Source organism: Macaca mulatta, chromosome 3, assembly GCF_049350105.2.
Source record: "Macaca mulatta isolate MMU2019108-1 chromosome 3, T2T-MMU8v2.0, whole genome shotgun sequence".
NCBI classification, from domain to species: Eukaryota; Metazoa; Chordata; class Mammalia; order Primates; family Cercopithecidae; genus Macaca; species Macaca mulatta.
In genome coordinates, this window is record NC_133408.1 from 151,321,824 (window position 1) to 151,342,635 (window position 20,812).

The following is a 20,812-nucleotide window of genomic DNA, read 5'->3' on the forward strand; positions in this document are numbered from 1 at the left end:
AGGCTCTAGTGCAGGGCAAGCAGCTATGAGTTGTCCCAGAATTTGCATACATCACTTATGATCACTTGCTATTGGCTTGAATTTAGTCACATGGCCATTCCTAGTTTAAAAGGAAGCTAAGAAATAGTCTCTGCTGTAAGCCCAGCTAAAATACAGGGGTTCTAGCACAAAAGGAAGGAGAAAATGGATACGAGGGGTTTAGCAATCTCTACCAAATCAGTGACACCTGATGTGTGAAAGTTTACTAGTTTTTCCACAGTTAACTCAATCTTTGTTTCAATGAAGTACAGAGAGGAATGTCTTGTTGAACAAGCAACTTCTTCCTGTTAGCTCCTTTCAGAGGAGAGAGGCAGTAGGCATTAGATAGAATCAAGAATATGGGGGCAAAGAAAGAACATAGGAGCTATGTGGGTTATGTGGGTTTATAATCCAAGCTTTGATATTTACTGGCTCTGTGACTTTGAGTAAATTACTTTTCGTGTGCTTCAGTTTCCTCATTAGGATGATAGGAAAGGAAGTAGCTGGAATAGTGTTTGGGTTATAGGATTCACCCAGTTAATACTTATTGTATCTACTGAGGGTAATTATTAATAATTCCTTTTAGCTAATATTTTTAATAAAATATTCTGAAATTGTTGTTTGTATTGTTCTACTATGAGAAGTACTTTTCAAAAAGCAATCATGGCCCTGTTGAGTTGATTTCATCTCTCATCTTCTGAAACTTTTCCAACTTCATTTCTTCTTACTTCTCCCCTGTGTTTCTTTTCATTCCCAACACCTAGCTACTTCCTGCCTTGGCTCATTCTGTTTCTTCTTTTCAATGCCTTCCAGACAATTCATACTCAGAACTTTTTCAGACTTTCATCTCAAATTATTCCCCAAGCAACTCATGATTGGAGATGTCTACTCCCACTGCTCGAGTACCTTAGGCTTCCCTACATTGGAGATGACCATTTTACCATCCTCTCTTGTACTAGTTTATATGGCATTCTGGTCTCTCTGGCTGACACTATTAACTGCCTCCCAAATATCCACTGCCCTCTTTTGCTTGCTATTAGAAACCCAATTTTATTCAAGGCAGCGATATGTTCACCAAGTGAAGTGTTTACTATCCTAGCCTACCTTGCAGCTAGGGCTAACTGTGCAACAGTTCTGGCAAATGAGATGTACTGGTGTCTGTTTAGGGATTTGGGAAATTTTTACTTATTAAAAGGGGAGATATTGTTAAAGAAAATTATCCTGACACTAGTTAAAACAGTAAGACGGGCTTTATTCAGGAGTATTGTAATAGGTGTCAACACAATCACAATAGGGGAGCTTTGTCAAGCTCAACTCTGAATACAGTAAAGACGCCTGGGGACTTACAGCCAATGAGAAGGATGAGCGGTTAGTGGATGGAAAATAACTCAGAGGAGATCTCAAGGGTAGGGGGATTCTTGCTAAACTGACCTGACAGCATTCTTGCTGAAGACAGGCCAGGGTGATCAGATATCAAGGATGGGTGATGAGGACTTTTTGATCAGACTGAGATATCAGGGGACCTAGTTGAAATAAAGCAAGGACCTAGTTGAAAAAAGGGCTTGGAATTCCTACCTAGAGCAATCAGGCAAGAGAAACGAATAAAGGGCATCCAAATTGGAAAGAAGTAAATTATCCTTGTTTACAGATGATATCATCCTATATTTGGAAAAAGACTCCACCAAAAAACTATTGAACTGATAAATTCAGTAAAGTTGCAGGATAAAAAATCAACATACAAATATCAGTAGCATTTCCATATGCCAACAGGGCACAACCTGAAAAATCAAGAAATTAATCTCATTTACAATTACTGCAAATAAAATACTGAGTAATTAAAGAAGTGAAAGTTCTCTACAATGAAAACTATAGAATATTAGTGAAAGAAATTGAAGAGGACACAAAGAAATGGAAAGATATTCCATGTTCATGAATTGGAAGAATTAAGGTTGTTAAAATGTCCATACTTCCCAAAGCAATATACAGATTCAATACAATCCCTATCAAAATACCAATGACATTCTTCACAGAAAGAGAAAAAGGAATCCTAAAATTTATATGGAGCCACTAAAGACCCAGAATAGCCAAAGCTATCCTAAGCAAAAAGCAAAGAGGGCTCAGAGAGACTTTGTAAACATGGCTGTTTTGTTCCTCCTCCTACCATTCCCCATTCACCCTCACCTTTCTTATAACCTGGATCTCTGATGTCTGAAACTGCAGCAGTAATTTTGTGTTCACAAAGAAATACACAGGAGGAAAAAAGCACCTTCATTAAGGAGGGTGTAATGAAAATAAAGAGCTGGAGCTCCTTTTGGCATCATTAGTCAGTAAACAAATGCCAGCAGCCACCTGAGTCTTCATTTGTCTTGTCTTTGCATTTTCCAGCTGATAAATCTACCATTTTCACCTATTTCCGGTGTCCCTCCCACCTCAGGTGAAATTTCTGTCCTATTTGGTTCCAGAGTTAATAATATTGGAAGAAGAACTACTTTAAATTTATTCCTGCTTTAGATCCCACCCCTTGACTCTAGCATTGACTTACTCTAGCAATTGACCTGACCTGGCATGGGTAGAGTACCCAGCACTCTACATGAGGCTCCAGAATGGCATCCTCAGTGTACCTGCTTCATCTTTCATCTGAGATGTGATATTCTGGGGACAATTATGGGCTTCTCAGTTGTTCTCTGAAAAGATTATTTCCACCTCTTACCTGTTTTATGTGAATAAGCTTCTGAGTCTTTGTTTTAAGCCCAAGTCTTCCATGTGAGTGTCAGTTTATAGAACTGGACTTTTTACGCTCCCATTCCTGACTCCTGCTGGACATTGGCTGTCTCTAACCCTGGTCTAGAGGCTGGCACTCTTTTCCCCTTGAGAAGGCCTAATAGACACCAGTGTTAGCCTCCTGAGCATCCATGCTCTTTGGTTTCCCTGCAGACCTGTGGTGGCCCCCTAGCTTCTCATCCTGAACCCAAAGCATGGATAAACCATGCATAAGCCATGATTGGAGATGTCCATAAGATTTGGACTTTGCGTGTGTTTTTAAAATCTAGACTATGCTCAGCTGTTAGCTTTTACAGCTGATCAGTTACCCCAGCAGAAAGTCTGACCTGGTAGGTGATTCTAGTGTCATACCAGTCCCATTGCCTGGTCTCATTATAAGAAAATGGTCACATCTTAGCTACAAATCCTTTGATACTTTGATAATAATTCTAGTTACTTGGGATTTGTGGTTTTGCCTTTTAATAATACCATTGAGACCCTGAGGGTTAGTTAATTCTTTTTAAATTTTTAAAAAATGAACTCTGAGGTTATTTATGAACATGTAATAGTCTAATAATAATTGTTGAATGAATGGAAAATGAGTCACTAAGTCCAGGGAAACCTGTAGGTCAGAATAACAACAGTACTTTCTTTTCATATTTCTGTCTTCTGAACAGCTTCAGGGAGTGTGGCCTGGTTGTAATTGATAATGAAAATAGGAGACTTTAATTCTTTCTAGTGCTGTCTTGTTTGATTAGCACCACAATTTGTGTCCAGTAGTTACATGGAAAAAAAACAGTTATCTTGGCATTTAAGCTAGTAATTCCAAATGTGACACAAATGACCTGGACACTGCTTGTAGTGGAAAATATGAAAGAGGCTTAATGTAAAATCCAACCTTCGAGGCCTTTTGTGGCCACTTCTGCTACTCAGGATCCACTCATGCCTGACCGGCACCATTCCCTGGTTTTAATCCACGTATCTGGTTCGCCAGCTGTTTCTTGGCTCATTAAATTTGACAAGGTTCCCAAGATGGTGAAACTAAGCCTCCCTGGTCCTTTTTTTTTTTTTTTTTTTTTTTTTTTTTTTAACTAGGGAGAGGAAAGAAACATTTTCATCTTCTCATTGCAGTTTTTAATGAAATGTCATTTTTTTTTTTGTTATATGTGGAGTGATGTCAGTGAAAAAGTGCTGGAACGTGAAGAAAAAGCAGGATAAGGAAATGGTAGAAAGAAATGGCAAGCTGCTATATAGAGACTTAAAAATAAACAGAAGGGCCCACTTAGGACCAGTGGATGAGGAAAGCTATCTCAGAGGTTGTCCCACCATGGGCTTGAGTCAATCACAGTTTATCTGATTCACTTTCAGTTCTTTGGAGACAGCAATGTTTGTAAATTCGGTTCCTTTCTATTGAAGAAAAGCTTTTGAGCCATGCCAAACAAGGGTCCTGTGATGAAATCTACAAAGGCCTTAAACTGAAGCCTCCCAAATGAAGGCTAAGGTCTGAAGAAGACTACTTTACACTATGGGTCAGTGAGTGAGCCAGGGGACCTTACTTCACTTTTCTTTTTTTTTTTTCCTATAGATTCTGACTCTACAGAATAAGCAACAATTGAGTATTTTGACCACCAACAACAAAAACATCAAAAGTCTTTAAGTACATAAGCAATAGAATATTGTAGTGTAGAAAATTGCAAGTAATAAAACAGGTAAGATAATAAGTACCTGTATTCCAAAGAAAAGTACATCAAAGGCCATTATAGCAAGTTACCTTACAACAAACATTATAGTCATTTGCTGCCCTGTGTTCTGATTTCCAACTTTCACCTCCCCTCAACATCAGCTACTCATTTCCATGGCATTGTCTGGACTACTGATCACCCAGAACTACTCCAAAATGACGATATGTAACATTCTACTCTTGGCCCATCACTTCCTCCTTCCAGCTCTCCCTCCTTCCATATCCCTTTATCCTTCCACATCTGCCCTTATCCAAACCTCCAGTCACATTCCTCCAAGTCTATCAGAGCCCCAAAGTTTTGAACCAAGATGAAGGCAACCTTCATTCTGCCTTCCTGGAAGCTAGAGTTTGGCCACTGAATGCTGTTGGAGAAAGTCGCAAAATCACACCAAATGGTGCTATCACAGATTCATGATCTCTAATCTCAGCTGGCCTTCCACATGGCCCAGGAATTCTTACATATGTTTAGACATCATTAGCTCCAACAAGTGTGGCCCAACCTTCACAACTCTCCTCAGGCCCCCTTTACCAGTTCACTTACTCTCAGCAAATAATTCTCTTCCTGCTACATGAATAAAACAGGGTCACCATATCTCTAAAACTGTTGATCTGTATTCAACACCAAGAGCTCCAGAGAAAGAGGCATCCCTCTTCCTGTTTAAGACCAATCTCTTTCCTGTACCCTGAATCCCATTTGCATCCTCAGGAACATCTCCATCTACTCTACAGGCCGACTATTTCTCTCCCGGACACATCCTATTATTTCTATTGCAGATCTCTTATTTGTCCTCTCTGCTTCTCTGCCTTTAGTAAGATTCTCCTTACTGAAGACCTGTAGGAGCCTCTTGCTGGTCTTCCTGCCTCTTCCATTCTTTGCTTCTCCCAGTCCACCCTCATCACCTATGAGTAATCTTGCATAGCAATACTAAAACATAAGCCTGACAAGTCTTTCCTCCATTCTTAAAATCCTTTAGGGGCTCCTTATCACCACTAGGAAAAAAGTTCAAACTCCCTGGCATATCATGCCCTTCATAACTGGGTCTTTCCCTAACCTCTCCAGCTCTATCTCTTCTCTGTTTGCCACTTGATGCTTCTGCAATCAAAACCCTCTTTCTTTCCCTTACATACTACTATCTTCCAGGTCTCTGCTTATGCAGGTATCTCTTCCTGAGATGTCTTTTCCATGTCTTGTCATTCCTGATTGGTCAAAGTCTTTCATAAAAGGCTACCACCTCTGTGCTGCCTTCTCTACCCCCACTTCACCTTATAACACTCTATTCTAGGTTAAATGCCTTGGCGTTACAATCGCATCCTCCTCATGATTCTTTTCTAGTCTCTATCATGCCTGTATCATTTATTGATCTATTAAGCTGTTTATTTCTTTACACAAATTAACTATAGAAAAATTGAAACTGGCCGGGCACTGTGCTGAGGTCAAGAGTTCGAGACCAGCCTGACCAACATGGTAAAACCCCACCTCGACTAAAAACACAAAAATTAGCCAGAGTGGTGCATGCCTGTAATCCCAGATACTCAAGATACTGAGGCAGGAGAATCACTTGAACCCGGGAGGCGGAGATTGCAGTGAACCAAGATCATGCCACTGTATTCAAGCCTGGGCGACAAGAGCGAAACTGTCTCAAAAACAAAAACAAAACCCCAAAAAACCCCTATAATTTTCTATCTAGATTTAACAATACTAAGTTTTGGTATATATTCTAGTATATATTTCTAAGTATATATATAATTCTTTGATAGTGGGTTGACAAATACTGTTTTATAGCATAAATTTTTCAGATAGCATTATAAAGAGCTTTTCACGACACAAATACACATCCACGTCATAATTTTTAATAGCTACTGAGCAGCATTACATTGTATGGATATTTTATTAAAGCCATTCTCCATTCTTAGTAACTTAGAATATTACAAAGTTTCATTATTATAATCTACATTGCAATGATTATGCATAAATATTTGTATGTGTATTTGATAAGGATATTTTCTTACAATCAACTCTTAGAGGTAGAATTTCTGGGTCAAGGAGAATTTTAGATGGTGTTGGGAGATATTTTGCCTAATAGAAGAATCACTCTGTATTTAGATGCTGGTCTGTTTCTCTTCCTTCCCATTAGTCTGGAGCCACCTGCAAGGCGGAAACATTGTTGTAGTTGCTATGTCCCTAGGACTACACTTTAAGTATCACTGCCTCATGTCAGAGTCAAGCATGTCAGAGATTCATGCCATCTGGCTGACTGCTGTTCTCTAAGAACAGGGAAACATAAAATAGGACTTCAGGATCATCAGCACCAAACTTTGTTCTACTATTGTCAAGAGAATAAATCAGCCCAACAGCATGATAAAGCAGAGTGTTTGAGACTATGTGTTAAATGGGTACACATTATGTGAAGTCAACCTTTATGGGCTCTGTCACTCATTTGGTGATTAATAAAGAGAGACATATCTGTGATATTAATATACATATATCACTAGATAATATACTTGTCTCCATTTTTCACAATTAAGAGGAAATTCCTGGAAAATGGCAACCATTATACTTCTATGAATGCCTGTAACTGTGTGCTCTTGGTAAGCCCTCAATAAATGCTTTAGTCACCCAGATGAATCTAGTCTTGATCATAAAACTGTTAGGAGGAGGGACAGGGGGCTCATTCTGCTAATGTTTTCAGCCTCTGATAAAGGGCCAGCTAAGAGAATCAGCTGCTTGCAGGACACTTGTAAAACAGAGTTGAAGGTGACTTTCCTCTGCTCAGCATCACTCACCAGTGGCAGGATGGTCTTGGCTGTGGCAGCCGGTGGGCATTTCTGGGAGTAACATGGAAGGTCAAAGGCCATTTCAGCACCTCAAGAAAATGCACATTCGTTATTGCCACCCAGGAGTTCTTTTCAGCACTGTATCACTAATATTTTGTATATCTGGTTTGAAGAAGTTTTCTGAATGACACACAGCTTCCCACCAACTTTAAAGGATGGTGGAATTTTCTTTAAAAGCTAGTAACAAGAATATAGGGGAAAAGGAAATTAGTGTCTGGAGACATTACCCACACACCAGGGTTGCTCAAAGACTTTTGACTTGAGTTCTGTAGCAATCAAGCACTCGAGGCTCACAGTTCAAGATGAACCCCAGGCTCTTAGCCTAAAAAGTCTACAATCACAGCTGAGCATGATGAGATGGAGAAGAATTAAAACAGGTTCAAACTTACTAAATGATGTAAAATCACTACAAGAAAAATATATCCCATGAAATACTTGAGGCCAAGGTGATAACTAATCAGCTTATTTCTATAAAATGTTTTGACTCTTGCAGAGAAAAGTATTAAAAATAGTCTCTGCAAATGTTCCATCTTACTTTATTTAGAGTAATGGATGCCCTAGGCCCTAGGTCTTCTCCCACACCACTCTCTATTTGGAGAGTTGGGCTTCTACTTCTACTCTCCTTCCCTTGCTTCCCAGGCTGAGATTTCAGGAAGTAGTACAGTGAAAAAAAAAAATGAGACAGCTGTAGTTTGTTAACTTTTAATTGTACGAGTAAAGATATTGGGAAAAAATCCTCTCATGTACCATCACTAATAGTTCAAAAGCAGAGGACATTGTAACATCCTAGAAAGGTAGACTGAAGAGAAGTTCTCAACTTGGGGCAATTGGGAATTTAAGACAGCATATATATCCCTATCATGTTGCTCTTATTTTTTCTTATTTTACAAAAAATTTGTGAAAACTTCATAATAGGGCAACACTGGCATTTGGGAAACATTCCTTTAGTGTATAACAGTATGTTTTCCATGTTTCCCAAACATAGCTCTTAAAGCAGGGTTCCTCAACCCCTAGGCCATGGTACTGGTCCTTGGCCTGTTAGGAACCTAGGCCACACAGCAGGAGGTGAGTGACTAGGCCAGAGAGCATTATTGCCTGAGCTCTGCTTCCTGTCAGACCAGCTGTGGCATTAGATTCTCACAGAAGCATGAGCCCTGCGGTGAACTGCACATGTGAGGGATCTAGGTTGCGTGCTCCGTAATAAGAATCTTAGGCTGGGTGCAGTGGTTCACACCTGTAATCCAAGCACTTTGGGAAGCCAAGGCAGGCGGATCACCTGAGGTCAGGAATTCAAGACCATCCTGGCCAGCATGGTGAAACCCCGTCTCTACTAAAAATACAAAAATTAGCTGAGCATGGTGGTGGGCTCCTGTAGTCCCAGATACTTGGGAGGCTGAGGCGTGAGAATTGCTTTAACCCAGGAGGCAGAGGCTGCAGTGAGCAGAGATCGTGCCACTGCACTCCAGCCTGGGTGACAGAGTGAGACTCTGTCCTAAAAGAAAAAAAAAAAAAAATCTAATGGCTGATGATCTGGGCTAGAACAGTTTTATCCTAAAGCTATCTCCCTACCCTGTCTGTGGAGAAATTGTCTTCCACAAAACTGGTCCCTGGTGCCTAAAAGATTGGGCACTGCTGCCTTAAAGCACTGCCTTTCTGTTTCCAGTCTGTTCTCAGGCACATTCTCCTCCTGCTCTCCTCCCCAGGCACGTAGCTTCCCTTGCTTACTCTCATCTTTTTCTTCCTCCTGCTATTCTTTTCCTCTGACCCCACGGAGCTCTGATTCCACTATGGGCCAACATCCGTTTTCTTACCTCTTACCTGTATTTCTCCCCAGTCCTCTCCTTTAAATTATATCCTAGATATCCTGATTATACCTCTTTCTTAGGGGGTTTTACCATTGCTGAGTGTGAGAGAAGGAAAGTAGCAGGATCAGCCCACCCAGTTCACACAACATCTGAGGAAATTGGCCAAGTGTACCCAGCACTGGGGTTCTGCTGGAACTCACCTATTTCACTCCTGAGGCCGCTCCTGCTTATTTTTGCCCAGGATTTTCCTGTTTCTGGGCAGTGCTTTCACTTGGTGGTTCCTTGGTCTACTTGTCTCTCCATTTCCATTGCGATGTTTTTTGGGGAAGGTAAATTATAAAACTGATAGTTATTTGGCTGAAAATCTGGAAAATTCAAAATAAAGAAATGATCACCCATAATTTCACATTATCAGTTTTTTAAGCATGCAATTTAAAAAATGTGGCCATAATCATAGCATACATGTACTTTAAATCTTGCTTTATTTCATTTCATGTATTAGTTTTTCCTCCTCGTTAGCAGTCTTCAAAAACATTCTTTAAAATACTGTTATATCCCATTTCATTGATTGTATCATATTTTATGGAACCATCTTTATATGACATTTCTTTATTTTCTTTTTCAACTTTTATTTTAGGTTCAGGGGGTATATGTGCAGGTTTGTTACATGGGTAAACGTATTGCTGGAGTTTAGTGTACAAATGATTTTGTCATGCAGGTAGTGAGCATAGTACCCAATAATTTTTTTTTAACCCTTATCTACTTTCCACCCCTCCACCATCAAGTAGGCACCATTGTCTATTGTTCCCCTTTGATTTTTTTGTTTGTGAGACAGAGTTTTGCTCTTGTTGCCCAGGCTGGAGTGCAATGGCATGATCTTGGCTCACTATAGCTTCTGCCTTCCAGTTTCAAGCAATTCTCCTGCCTCAGTCTCCCAAGTAGCTGGGATTATAGGCATGCACCACCACTCCTGGCTAATTTTTGTGTCCTTGGTAGAGACAGGGTTACACCATGTTGGCCAGGCTGGTCCTGAACTCCTGACCTCAGGCGATCCACCCACCTCGGCCTCCCAAAGTACTGGGATTACAGGTGTAAGCCACTGCACCCAGCCTGTTGTTAACCTCTTTGTGTCTATGTGCATTCAATGTTTAGCTCCCACTTACATGTAAGTGAGAACATGTGGTATTTGGTTTTCTGTTCTTGCATTAATTCGCTTAGGATAATGGTCTCCAGTTGCTGCAAATAACAAGATTTTGTTAATTTTTATGGCTGCGTAGTATTCCATGGTGCATTTATACCACATTTTCTACATCCAATCCACCACTGATGGGCATCTAGGTTGATTTCAGATCTCTGATATTGTGAATAACGTTGCAATGAACATAACAAGTGCATGTGTGTTTGTGGTGGAACAATTTATATTCCTTTGGGTATACACCCAGTGATAGGATTGCTGGGTCACTGGTAGTTCTATTTCAAGTTATTTGAGAAGTCTCCAAACTGCTTTCCAGAGTGGCTGAACTAATCCCACCAGCAGTGTTTAAGCATTCCCATTTCTCTGCAACCTCACCAACCTCTGTTAGTTTGTGTTTTTAATGGCCATTTTGACTGGTGTGAGATGGTATCTCATTGTGGTTTTGATTTGCATTTCTCTAATGATTAGTGATGTTGAGCATTTTTTCATATGCTTCTTGGCCACATGTATGTCTTTAAGACGTATCTGTTCATGTCCTTTGCCTACTTTTTATTGAGGTGGTTTGCTTTTTCCTTGTTTATCTAAGTTCCTTATAGATTCTTGATATTATAACTTTGAAGTACATAGTTTGCAAAAATTTTCCTATTCTGTTTACTCTGTTGAGAGTTTCTCTTGCTGTGCAGAAGTTCTTTAGTTTAATTAGGTCCCACTTGTCTTTGTTTTTATTGGAATTGTTTTTGGAAACTGCATCATGAAATCTTTGCCAAAGCCTATACCAGAGTGGTATTTCCTACATTTTTTTCCTAGGGTTTTGATAGTTTTAGGTCTTATATTTAAGTCTTGAATCCATCTTGAGTTGATTTCTGTATATGATCACAAGAAGGGATCCAGTTTCAATCTTTTGCATATGACTAGTCAGTTATCCTAGCACCAATTATTAAATAGGGAATACTTTCCCCATTGCTTGTTATTGTTGACTTTGTCAAAGACAAGATGGTTGTAGGTGTGTGGCTTTATTTTCTGGTTCTCTAACCTGTTCCATTGGTCTGTTTTTCTACAGTACCATGTTGTTTGTATTACTGTAGCTTTGTGGTACAGTTTGAAGTCAGGAAGTATGATGCCTACAGCTGTGTTCTTTCTGCATAGGATTACTTTGGCTATTTTGGCTCTTATAGTTTATTATGAACTTTAGAATAGTTTTTCCTAATTCTGCAAAAAATGTCATTGGTAGTTTGATAGAAATAGCATTGAAACTGTAAATTGCTTTGGGCAATATGGCCATTTTAACAATACTGACTATTCCTATCTATATACATGGAATGTTTTTCTATTTGTATAATCTCTGATTTCTTTAGCAGTGTTTTGTAATTCTCACTGCAGACATCTTTCACCTCCCTTGTTAGCTGTATTGCTAGGTATTTTATTCTTTTTGTGGCTATTGTGAATGGGACTGCATTATTGAGTTTGTGCTCAGCTTGGACATTATTGGAGTATAGAAATGCTATGAATTTTTGTACATTAATTTTTGTATCCTGGAACTTGACCAAAGTTGAAACTGAAGTGAGTGAAATTGAGATGCGAAAATCCATACAAAAGATCAACAAACCCAAAGTTTTTTGAAATAATAAATAAGAACAATAGACTTCTAGCTAGATTACTAAAAAGAGAGAAGACCCAAATAAAACACAACAAGAAGTGACAAAGGTGACATTACCACTGATCTCATAGAAATAACAAAAATCCCTCAGAGACTATTATGAACACCTCTATGCATACAAATTAGGAAACCTAGAATAAATTGACAAATTCCTGGAAACATACAACATTCCAAGATTGAACTAGAAAGAAACTGAAATCCTGAACAGACCAATGATGAGTTCCAAAATTGCATAAGTAACAAAAAACCTACCAACTAGAAAAAGGCCTGGGATGGAGGGCCAGATAACCAGATATATTCACAGCAAAATTCTTCAAAACATAAAGAAGAGCTGATACCATTCCTACTGAAATAAGTCCAAAAAATTTGGGAGGAGGGACTCCTCCCTAACAATCTATGAGGCCAGAATCATTCTAATATCAAAACCTAGCAGAGACACAATGAAAAAAACCTTCAGGTCAATATCTCCGATGAACATAGACTCCTGATGAACAAAGTACAAGCAAATTAAATCCAGCAGCACATTAAAAGGCGAATCCACCACTATCAAGTAGGCTTTATTCCTGGGATACAAGGTTGGTTCAACATATACAAACTAATAAATGTGATTCATTATATAAACAGAGGTAAAAACAAAGACCACATGATTATCTCAATAGATGCAGAAAAGGCTTTTGATAAAATTCAACATCCCTTCATGTTAAAAACCCTCAATGAACTAGGCATTGAAGGAACACACTTCAAAATAATAAGATCCATCTATGACAAACCCACAGCTGACACCATGCTGACTAGGCAAAAGCTAGAAGCATTCCCCTTGTGAACTAGAACAAGACAAGGATGTCCCCTCTCACCACTCCTATTCAACACAGTTCTGGAAGTCTTAGCCAGAGCAATTGGGCAAGAGAAAGAAATAAAAGGCATCCAGATAGGAAGAGAGTAAGTCAAACTATCTGTCCTCATAGACAATATGATTCTATATCTAGAAAACCCCATAGTCTCTGCCCAAAGGCTCCTAGAACTTATGACTAACATTTCTATGATTTGATTTTTTTGCCTATTGTTTATCCTAATACTCATGTTCCATTTTGGAAATATTTTCTTGGCATAGGTTTACAGTAATGGAGTTATATGGCTCAAAGGACATAACTGTTTTTTAGACTCTTGATCCATATTGCCACATTTTGTTCTGAAAAAGCTATCCTAATTTAGTGCTACCAGCTATATCAATTAGTACAACTTTCACAATATTTTTTCTACAATTGGGTACGTTTAGCTAATTTAATAGTACATTTAGTGGCCTGGTGCAGTGGCTCACGCCTGTAATCCCAGCACTTTGGGAGGATGAGGCGGGTGGATCACAAGGTCAGGAGATCGAGACCATCCTGGCTAACATGATGAAACACTGTCTCTACTAAAAATACAAAAAATTAGCTGGGCATGGTGGCTAGTCCCAGCTACTCAGGAGGCTGAGGCAGGAGAATGGCGTTAACCTGGGAGGCAGAGCTTGCAGTGAGCTGTGATTGGGCCACTGCACTCCAGCCTGGGCCACAGAGCAAGACTCCATCTTAAAAAAAAAAAAAAAAAGAAAAAAAAATACATTTAGCTAATTTAATTATAATTTAATATGCTAATTTAATAACACATGTTATTTGACTATAGTTTTTTTTCTGATTAGTAGAATGGTTATTTTTCCATATATTTGTTTCTGGTTCATCTTTTATAAATTATCAAAATATTTTCTCCCTTTTGCAATACTGTGTATCTTAATAGCATATTTTTAAATCAATTTGGGTGAATGAAGACATTAACATTGTTATATTTACTCCAATTGTGTGTGTGTGTGTGTGTGTTTTTTTTTTGTCCTGTTCTTTTATTTTGGTTATCTTAGAGAAGTTTTGAAATTTAATAGAGCTAATTCTGTCTGCTTTTTATAAATTATTAAGCTTAAAAAGTTGCCTAACCAAAAGGAATACAAAGGAAAGAAAGAAGAAAGTTTCCCTATTGTCTGAGTTTGGTAAATGTTACATTTGTTCTTGTCTTCAGGCGTAGCCATTGTGTTAGCTAGATAAATATGCTCGAAGGTCACAGTCAGCTCTCCTCAAGGAGGCGGCCAAATGAGACGGGATCAACGCATGGGTAGAGAGCTTAACTCTGAAGAGAAGAGCCTCTTTCTCTGGGTTTAGATGATCAAGGATTTGGATACATTGTGAGTGCTGAGGCAGGAGGCTGAGGTAGTCCCATGTAGACAGTGAGGGGAGGGAGAAAGGGTGTGATAGGACATCCTTGCCGAATTTCTTCATTATAGACCCAAGCCCTCTTAACACTCACCATGCAATTACTAGTGTTTTTCCCCTTTGGAAATAACCTGGGACTGTTAACTGCTGTAATGCACTAAGACATATCAAGACCTTCCTGTGCTTTTATCCGAATGAGAAAATTTACATAATTGACACAAAAGGGACTTGTAAACTGTTAATAATACCTGTAAAATTCCTTTTAGAAGTCTGTATAAAAATTGTTTCTCTTGGCTCCTTACTGCTGCTACTAAAGAAGAGGAGCTTGACTGTTAAACCCTTCACAAACGTACAGGATTAAAAGTAGCTGGTCTCACTGCTACTCACTTCTGCTCTAGTAGGAGTTTCATATGCATCCAGAAACTCCTCCACTTTCATCTCCTCCTACCTGCCACACCTATGCCTTTCAGTAGACACCTGGTTGCAAACTCCGGATGTCCTTTTCAAAGAGGCCCGGATCCAGATTTGCTCTTTTATATAAAGGAGAAAAAAATACGAGAAGTGAAACCAGTGTAGTGGCATTCAAATATTGTATAATTCTTTGTCAATCTCTGAAAATGCGTCATCATACTTGCATATAGTTCTATAAAGCCACTGCATAAAATAGCCCCTTGCAACATCCCAGTCACCAGCCATTTTCACTTCTCAGAGACAACTATTTTCAATTTTTAAAATTATTTCTTAATGTTTACCTTTTATCTCTAAATAAAAAAGTTATCTTTTATTGATACTTTTTGATTGTCATTAAGTTTTATGCATTATCTGCTAATATCCCTTTATGGAACATGAGAATTTATTCTCCACATACATGAATTCCTTTACCCTCATCCTTCCAATATAATTGTACGATAATTTGGGGCTAGACCAATTATGTTTTGTATTTCCATAACTATGTAAATATGATAAATAGCTAACTCATACAGTATATTATAGTTACATTTGCTTTCTTGTGTAAAAGGTTTTGGTTCTTTCTGGAGTTATTAGCTTTTTCTACTTGCACAGCTTTCTAGGTACCTATCTCATCCATCCCTTAACTCTTACAAAAAGGTATGTCTCCCTTTAGCAAGATTCAAACACAATGAGCACTTCATCAGCTTCATCTTCTTGGATGGAGACTGTTCATTCTGTGAGCAGACTGGGCTGTTTAGTGCGGCTGTTCAGATCATCATCCTCACTTCTAGGCTTTTGGCTCCTTAATTGGTTGTGAATGACAGAGGTAAACTCTGGATAAGTAAAGTGGTACATGGGTTCAGAATTTTGGGAATTTTCTAGTATTCTACACAAATAGAGAATCTAAAATGTCTTACCAATCTCTTCTCCGGAATGAAGTGTTTTAGTAGGTGCCGTCCTAAATTTAATGCCTGTTACTTTTCTTTTCATCTTCCCTTTTCACTTCATCAGGATATCAATATCCTTAGCACAAGATTCTATAAATAAAATACTTCACTGACTTATTAACCTTTCCTCAAACTTTAGGTAAGGTAGCAGTATTCCCCTCCCTCCCCCCACCAACATATTAAATAAGTAAACACACATTGATATCCAGTCTTGAAAAACTTGCCACAAAAATATATTGCTGGTGGCACTAAAACTGACATAAGACTCTCTGAACCCCCTCACTTAAAATCCTTGCCTGGCTGTTTGTATTCATCCTGAACAATTATACTGTGATTTTTACCCAATCCTACTCAAGGCCTGCTCATTAAAAGATCCACCTTAAACAAAACTCCAGAATTTCAACAAAATCTGATCTTACCCTTTGCCATAAGACACTACCAAAGCTCTGCTGAGGTGGGTTTCTCTCCCTTATGGTAGGGAGCAATGAACTCAGCCCTGTATCGTCAATAGATTGTGTTGATGACTGTGTCTTTGAGGAACTAGCAGTTAACAATTTAGAAAAACTATGTAATATATATGTGTAGAAAAAGGCAAAAGGAATATGTAAAAATATTAATAGTTATGTTTGGGGATTGGTATTTTGCTACATTTTCCAACCTATTTTTCTGGTATTCGTTTTTTTGTTGTTGTTCAGACGGAATCTCACTCTGTCGCCAGGTTGGAGTGCAGTGGTGCAATCTCAGCTCACTGCAACCTCCTCCTCCCGGGTTCAAGTGATTCTCCTGCCTCAGCCTCCTGAGTAACTAGGACAACAGGCATGTGCCACCATGCCCACCTAATTTTTGTATTTTTAGTAGAGATGGGGTTTCACCATGTTGGCCAGGATGGTCTTGATCTCTTGACCTCGTGATCTGCCCGCCTCAGCCTCCCAAAGCACGGGGATTGTATGGTATTCTTACATAATGAGGGCTGGGCTTACTTTAATAAATAAGTAAGAATTCATTTCAGTACAAACCACCTTTCAATGTGCACAGATAAAACAAAGGCAAAGCTATGCAACTTGTTGTTCTCTTTGTTGTGTTTTGTAGAACAGTTAGTAACAATCCAGGGAGAAACCTGCTTATGTAGGAAACTGAGCTCTTCCTATTGTAATTATGCTTGTAGAGTCCAAAACTGATGGGCTCAGTTGTAATGTAAATAACCCAAAAATATTCCAAAGTCACTTAGATAATGTTGAGAAACAATCAGAAAGACACTGACAATGGCCTTTATTTTTTGTGTTTTTGAGACAAGAGTCTCACTCTGTCACCCAGGCTGGAGTGCAGTGGCATGATCTCAGTTCACTGCAACCTCTGCCTCCTGGGTTCAAGTGATTCTCCTGCCTCAGCCTCCTGAGTAGCTGGGATTACAGGCACCTGCCACCACACCCAGCTAATTTTTGTATTTTTAGTAGAGATGGGGTTTCACCATGTTGGTCAGGCTGGTCTTGAACTCCTGACTTAAAGTGATCCACCAGCCTCAGCCTCCCGAAGTGCTGGGATTACAGGCGTGAGCCACTGCACCCAGCTGACAATGGCCTTTAAATGGGTTTTTGTATTCAATGAGGCTGAAGCTGTAGACAATGGTTTTCTTGGCACTGAGTTACATAAATGTCTTAAACCTAATACAATATTGATACATTTCACCAAGTTAAAAGCCAGGCTTTATTAATAGAAATCTTATAGTCAATGGGGTTTTCAGTGTATATTGAATGTATATTTTCTATTATTTTATGAAAACCAGGGAGAAGAGTTGGCATGCAGATAGATTTTTACCACAGCTGTCAAAAGCAGCATTTAACCATGCCCTTATATGCTTGGAATTATCTGTTTTATGTCAAGTTTTCTGATGCAAACAAATTTTGATGGTTTGACTTAAGTTGGCTCTGGTTAGGGCCAATGAATGGTCAGCCAACCAGGTAAATGCTACCTTCTCTATGGGCTATTAACCCATATTGTTTGTTACCTTTCCAGTGATTGTTTCCTACGGCGTAAGTGAGCTGTAGTGAGTGTGAAATGCATCTATCTGGGCACGACAACACAAACAGGATCTATCTAAAACAGAAGGCTAGAAATCTCACTATAATAAGATCAAGAGTCGCTTCTATTCCAAGTAAAGACATGCTGATGATAGGAGTAAAGACAGAAATATTAAGATTAATCTGGTAATTTTATTTAATATTTACCATTCAGCAGCAACCAACATGAACATGTGGGCTAACAGAATCTCTTAAAATGTTCTGCTATGTAGCTGCTTCAGAAATACACACACATGATAAATTCAAGATAAATTCAACTGCTCACTGCCAAAATTTTTTTTAAAAAATGGCTCCAAGAGCAAATAACACTGATTTATACTGTGCCCAAGCACTAGTCAACAAATCTATTAAATTACACAGGAAAAGGAAATCAAGGAAGCTTTGTTATCTTATGCATGTCATCTTATTTAAATGGAAGTTTTTACTTCTTTAAAGCAACAGAAATATGGAGCTTCACATATATATGTGTATATATATGAATGTGGTTACAGACACAAAGTGTTATCAAAAGCAAAAGCTAGTTGAAAAAATTTCTGACTGCAAAACTTGCAAGATACAAAGCTAAAATGCATATGTTCCTTTTCTCAATTATGAACACTTTCACTAAACATAAATATTTAACATATATTAATTTTTCCGACATTCAAAATTGTAAAGTCAATATGGCAGAATTGTTAAAAGCACATATGTACAAATATTCTTTTTCCATACATAAAGTATTTGGCATAATTATAACAATCATACTGCATCAACAACTGTTTGCTTTTATTTTTACTTTTTTTTACACATAATGGTATCTCTTATTAAAATTAACCAGTTATATACAAAAATACTTGAACATTTATTATAGAAAACCTCTATAACCAGCCTCAACAGCATATACCTGCTGAATGGTTTCATTAAGAGAATATAAAAAAGTGGTCACTGCCTTCCAGGTAAGCTACCAACGAAATAAACATGGTTAAACTAAAATGAGCTTCCCAACAAAAGAGGGAAAATATTTAACAGTATGATTTAAAATACAGTTCATATCTATTGTCAATTGAGTGTTATAAACAGTCAGTAAAAGAAAAAACAAAGATATAAAATACATTACTACAGACAAGGTGCTTTATTCACACTTCTACAACTGTGGCATTAGCATCCCTACCTAGATCTAAGATGCTATGTTGCAATATTCAAGCTAGAGAAGTCTACAGCAACCCTCCTTCAACAGAAAGACGACAGGTCAGCTAAGACAAACTCCACTGGTAAAAGTGGAGAGTCGTGACGAATTTTTTATTTTGTGCAGGATTGAAAGTTAATGCCCTTGCCTTTGATAAGTCCTTTTGCCATTTAATCATGCTAATACATTTTCACTAAGTTTTTTTTTCTTCACTTAAGCTATTAATTTAATACTGTCCTGTATTGATTCCTGAATTCTTGCTAATGGGGCACAGTCATTTGTGCCTCTTTAACACTTGAGCACTTGCTCTTGTTCAATGACAAATTTTTTATAGGAAACAAGAAAGGAAGCGCAAAATTCAAGTAAACATTTCTTCTGGAGTCTCTTGCTTAATCTAGCTGATTGGAACTCTGAAGCAAATTGCACCTTGAAAAGAAATACAGTAGATACCATGGTGTCAGGGTAGTAAGGGATTTAGCAACCAATTCGCGAAATAGCATTTTAAGAATGTAGACAGCAGTCAAACAGCAAAAGCAACCTTAAAGAAGCATTTTGTTTCAAGAACAAAACAATTTCCAGTCCCAATCCTTGCAACCCTTTAAGTATACTGTCTTGCTCACCTGCTTGAACTTTAATTCTGATGATCTGCACTGATAATTTGCTCAGGGGAAGAGCCAAAACCCTTGCCTTATTTACAGAAGTCTTCTAAAATAAGGACCACTGTGTTAGGATGTACACTGACTTAATAAGCTTTCTCCAAGTATCAAGTATTCAGTAAAAAGGATACAACATTGTCACACATTGTATTGTCTGACAATATCGTATTGGTTTTAAGATTAAACTATATAAAAAAAAGTGAACATAAAAAGGTACAAAAGGAGTCTTTATCACTATTTACCACTTTCAAATGAGAAACGTTTTAATGAAATTCAGCCCTACTTCATTTAACATCTGGCGTTTTAGATCAGCAACTTTTAATATTGTGCAACATGATATTAATAAGCAAGTTTTAATTCCATTCATCGAAGGATCTGAGTAAGTTATTAAAGTGCCTACACTAAATGTCTTCTCATCATACTTCTTATTTTGTAAACGGGCAAAGAATGCATCGCAGGTACATAGAAAAGTGACTTATAACTGAGAGACCTTGCGCGGCAGGGGCCTGGGCCGCGGGCCGGGGTCAGTCCTCCGGGCCCCATTCTCCAGGTGGCTGGATCGCGCTGCCAGAGGCTTGGGGGGCAGCGCGGGCGGCTCGGGCGTGACGGGGATGGAGAGGCTGTGAGGTAGCGGGACAGGGCGCCGCAGAGTCCGCTCGTAGACGCTGTACGGGGGCGGGGTCTTGCTCTCCTTGCGCACCGGCTCCTCCCCGCCGTAGCTCGGCACAGGCACAGGCACAGGCACCGGCACTGGCACCGGCACCGGCAGGGGGACTGACTGTTCGTTCACCTGATTTTCAAAGCCTGAGGTTTCCGACGTGCTGCACCGGCTGAGAGAAGAAATCCCACTGCTGTAGCTGCCCGACAAGACGGGGGAGTTGGAGATGAGTCCTGGTGAGTGGTACTCCACCGGAGAGGGGGTAAAAGACTGCACAGAGCCCTGCTCCGGGGAGAAGGAAACGAGAGGGAGACACAGTATTGAGTCGTGAACGCAGATGCGCTGAAATGCGCGCCCCCATGCGGAGGCCCCCAGAACCCCCAAAGCCAGCTGCATCAGGAGATGCAGCCTTTAAGGAGGTGATTAAGGTAAAAGGTCATTACGGTGCATCCTAATCCAAGCTGACTGGTGTCCTTATAAGGAGAGGCATCTGGACACACAGGGAGACGCCAAGAATGCGACACACAAAGACCTTGCAGGAAGGGCGGTCTGCAAGCTCAGGAGGGAGGCTTCGGGGAAACCAAGGCTGCCACGCCTTGATCCTGGACTT

General features: G+C 39.2%; 1 protein-coding gene and 1 long non-coding RNA gene across 5 annotated transcripts in view; both read right to left on the reverse strand.

Moving 5' to 3' along the window:
• Nucleotides 1-6,529: 6,529 nt before the first annotated feature.
• Nucleotides 6,530-9,524, reverse strand: LOC106997607 (uncharacterized). The gene is made up of 3 exons (XR_001443798.3): nucleotides 9,360-9,524; nucleotides 7,304-7,383; nucleotides 6,530-6,665 (listed from the first exon to the last, which is right to left on the reverse strand). It is a non-coding gene; the product is annotated as an uncharacterized LOC106997607 (long non-coding RNA).
• Nucleotides 9,525-17,835: 8,311 nt separating this feature from the next.
• The window catches only part of DOCK4 (dedicator of cytokinesis 4), a 469,859-nt gene continuing 466,882 nt past the window's right edge, over nucleotides 17,836-20,812 (reverse strand). For all 4 annotated transcript variants that reach the window (XM_077997203.1, XM_077997201.1, XM_077997202.1 and 1 more), the window contains one exon: nucleotides 17,836-20,484. In XM_077997203.1, the coding sequence (XP_077853329.1) occupies nucleotides 20,020-20,484 (465 nt within the window). In that variant the 3' untranslated portion in view covers nucleotides 17,836-20,019. The remainder of the gene's footprint in view (nucleotides 20,485-20,812) is intronic.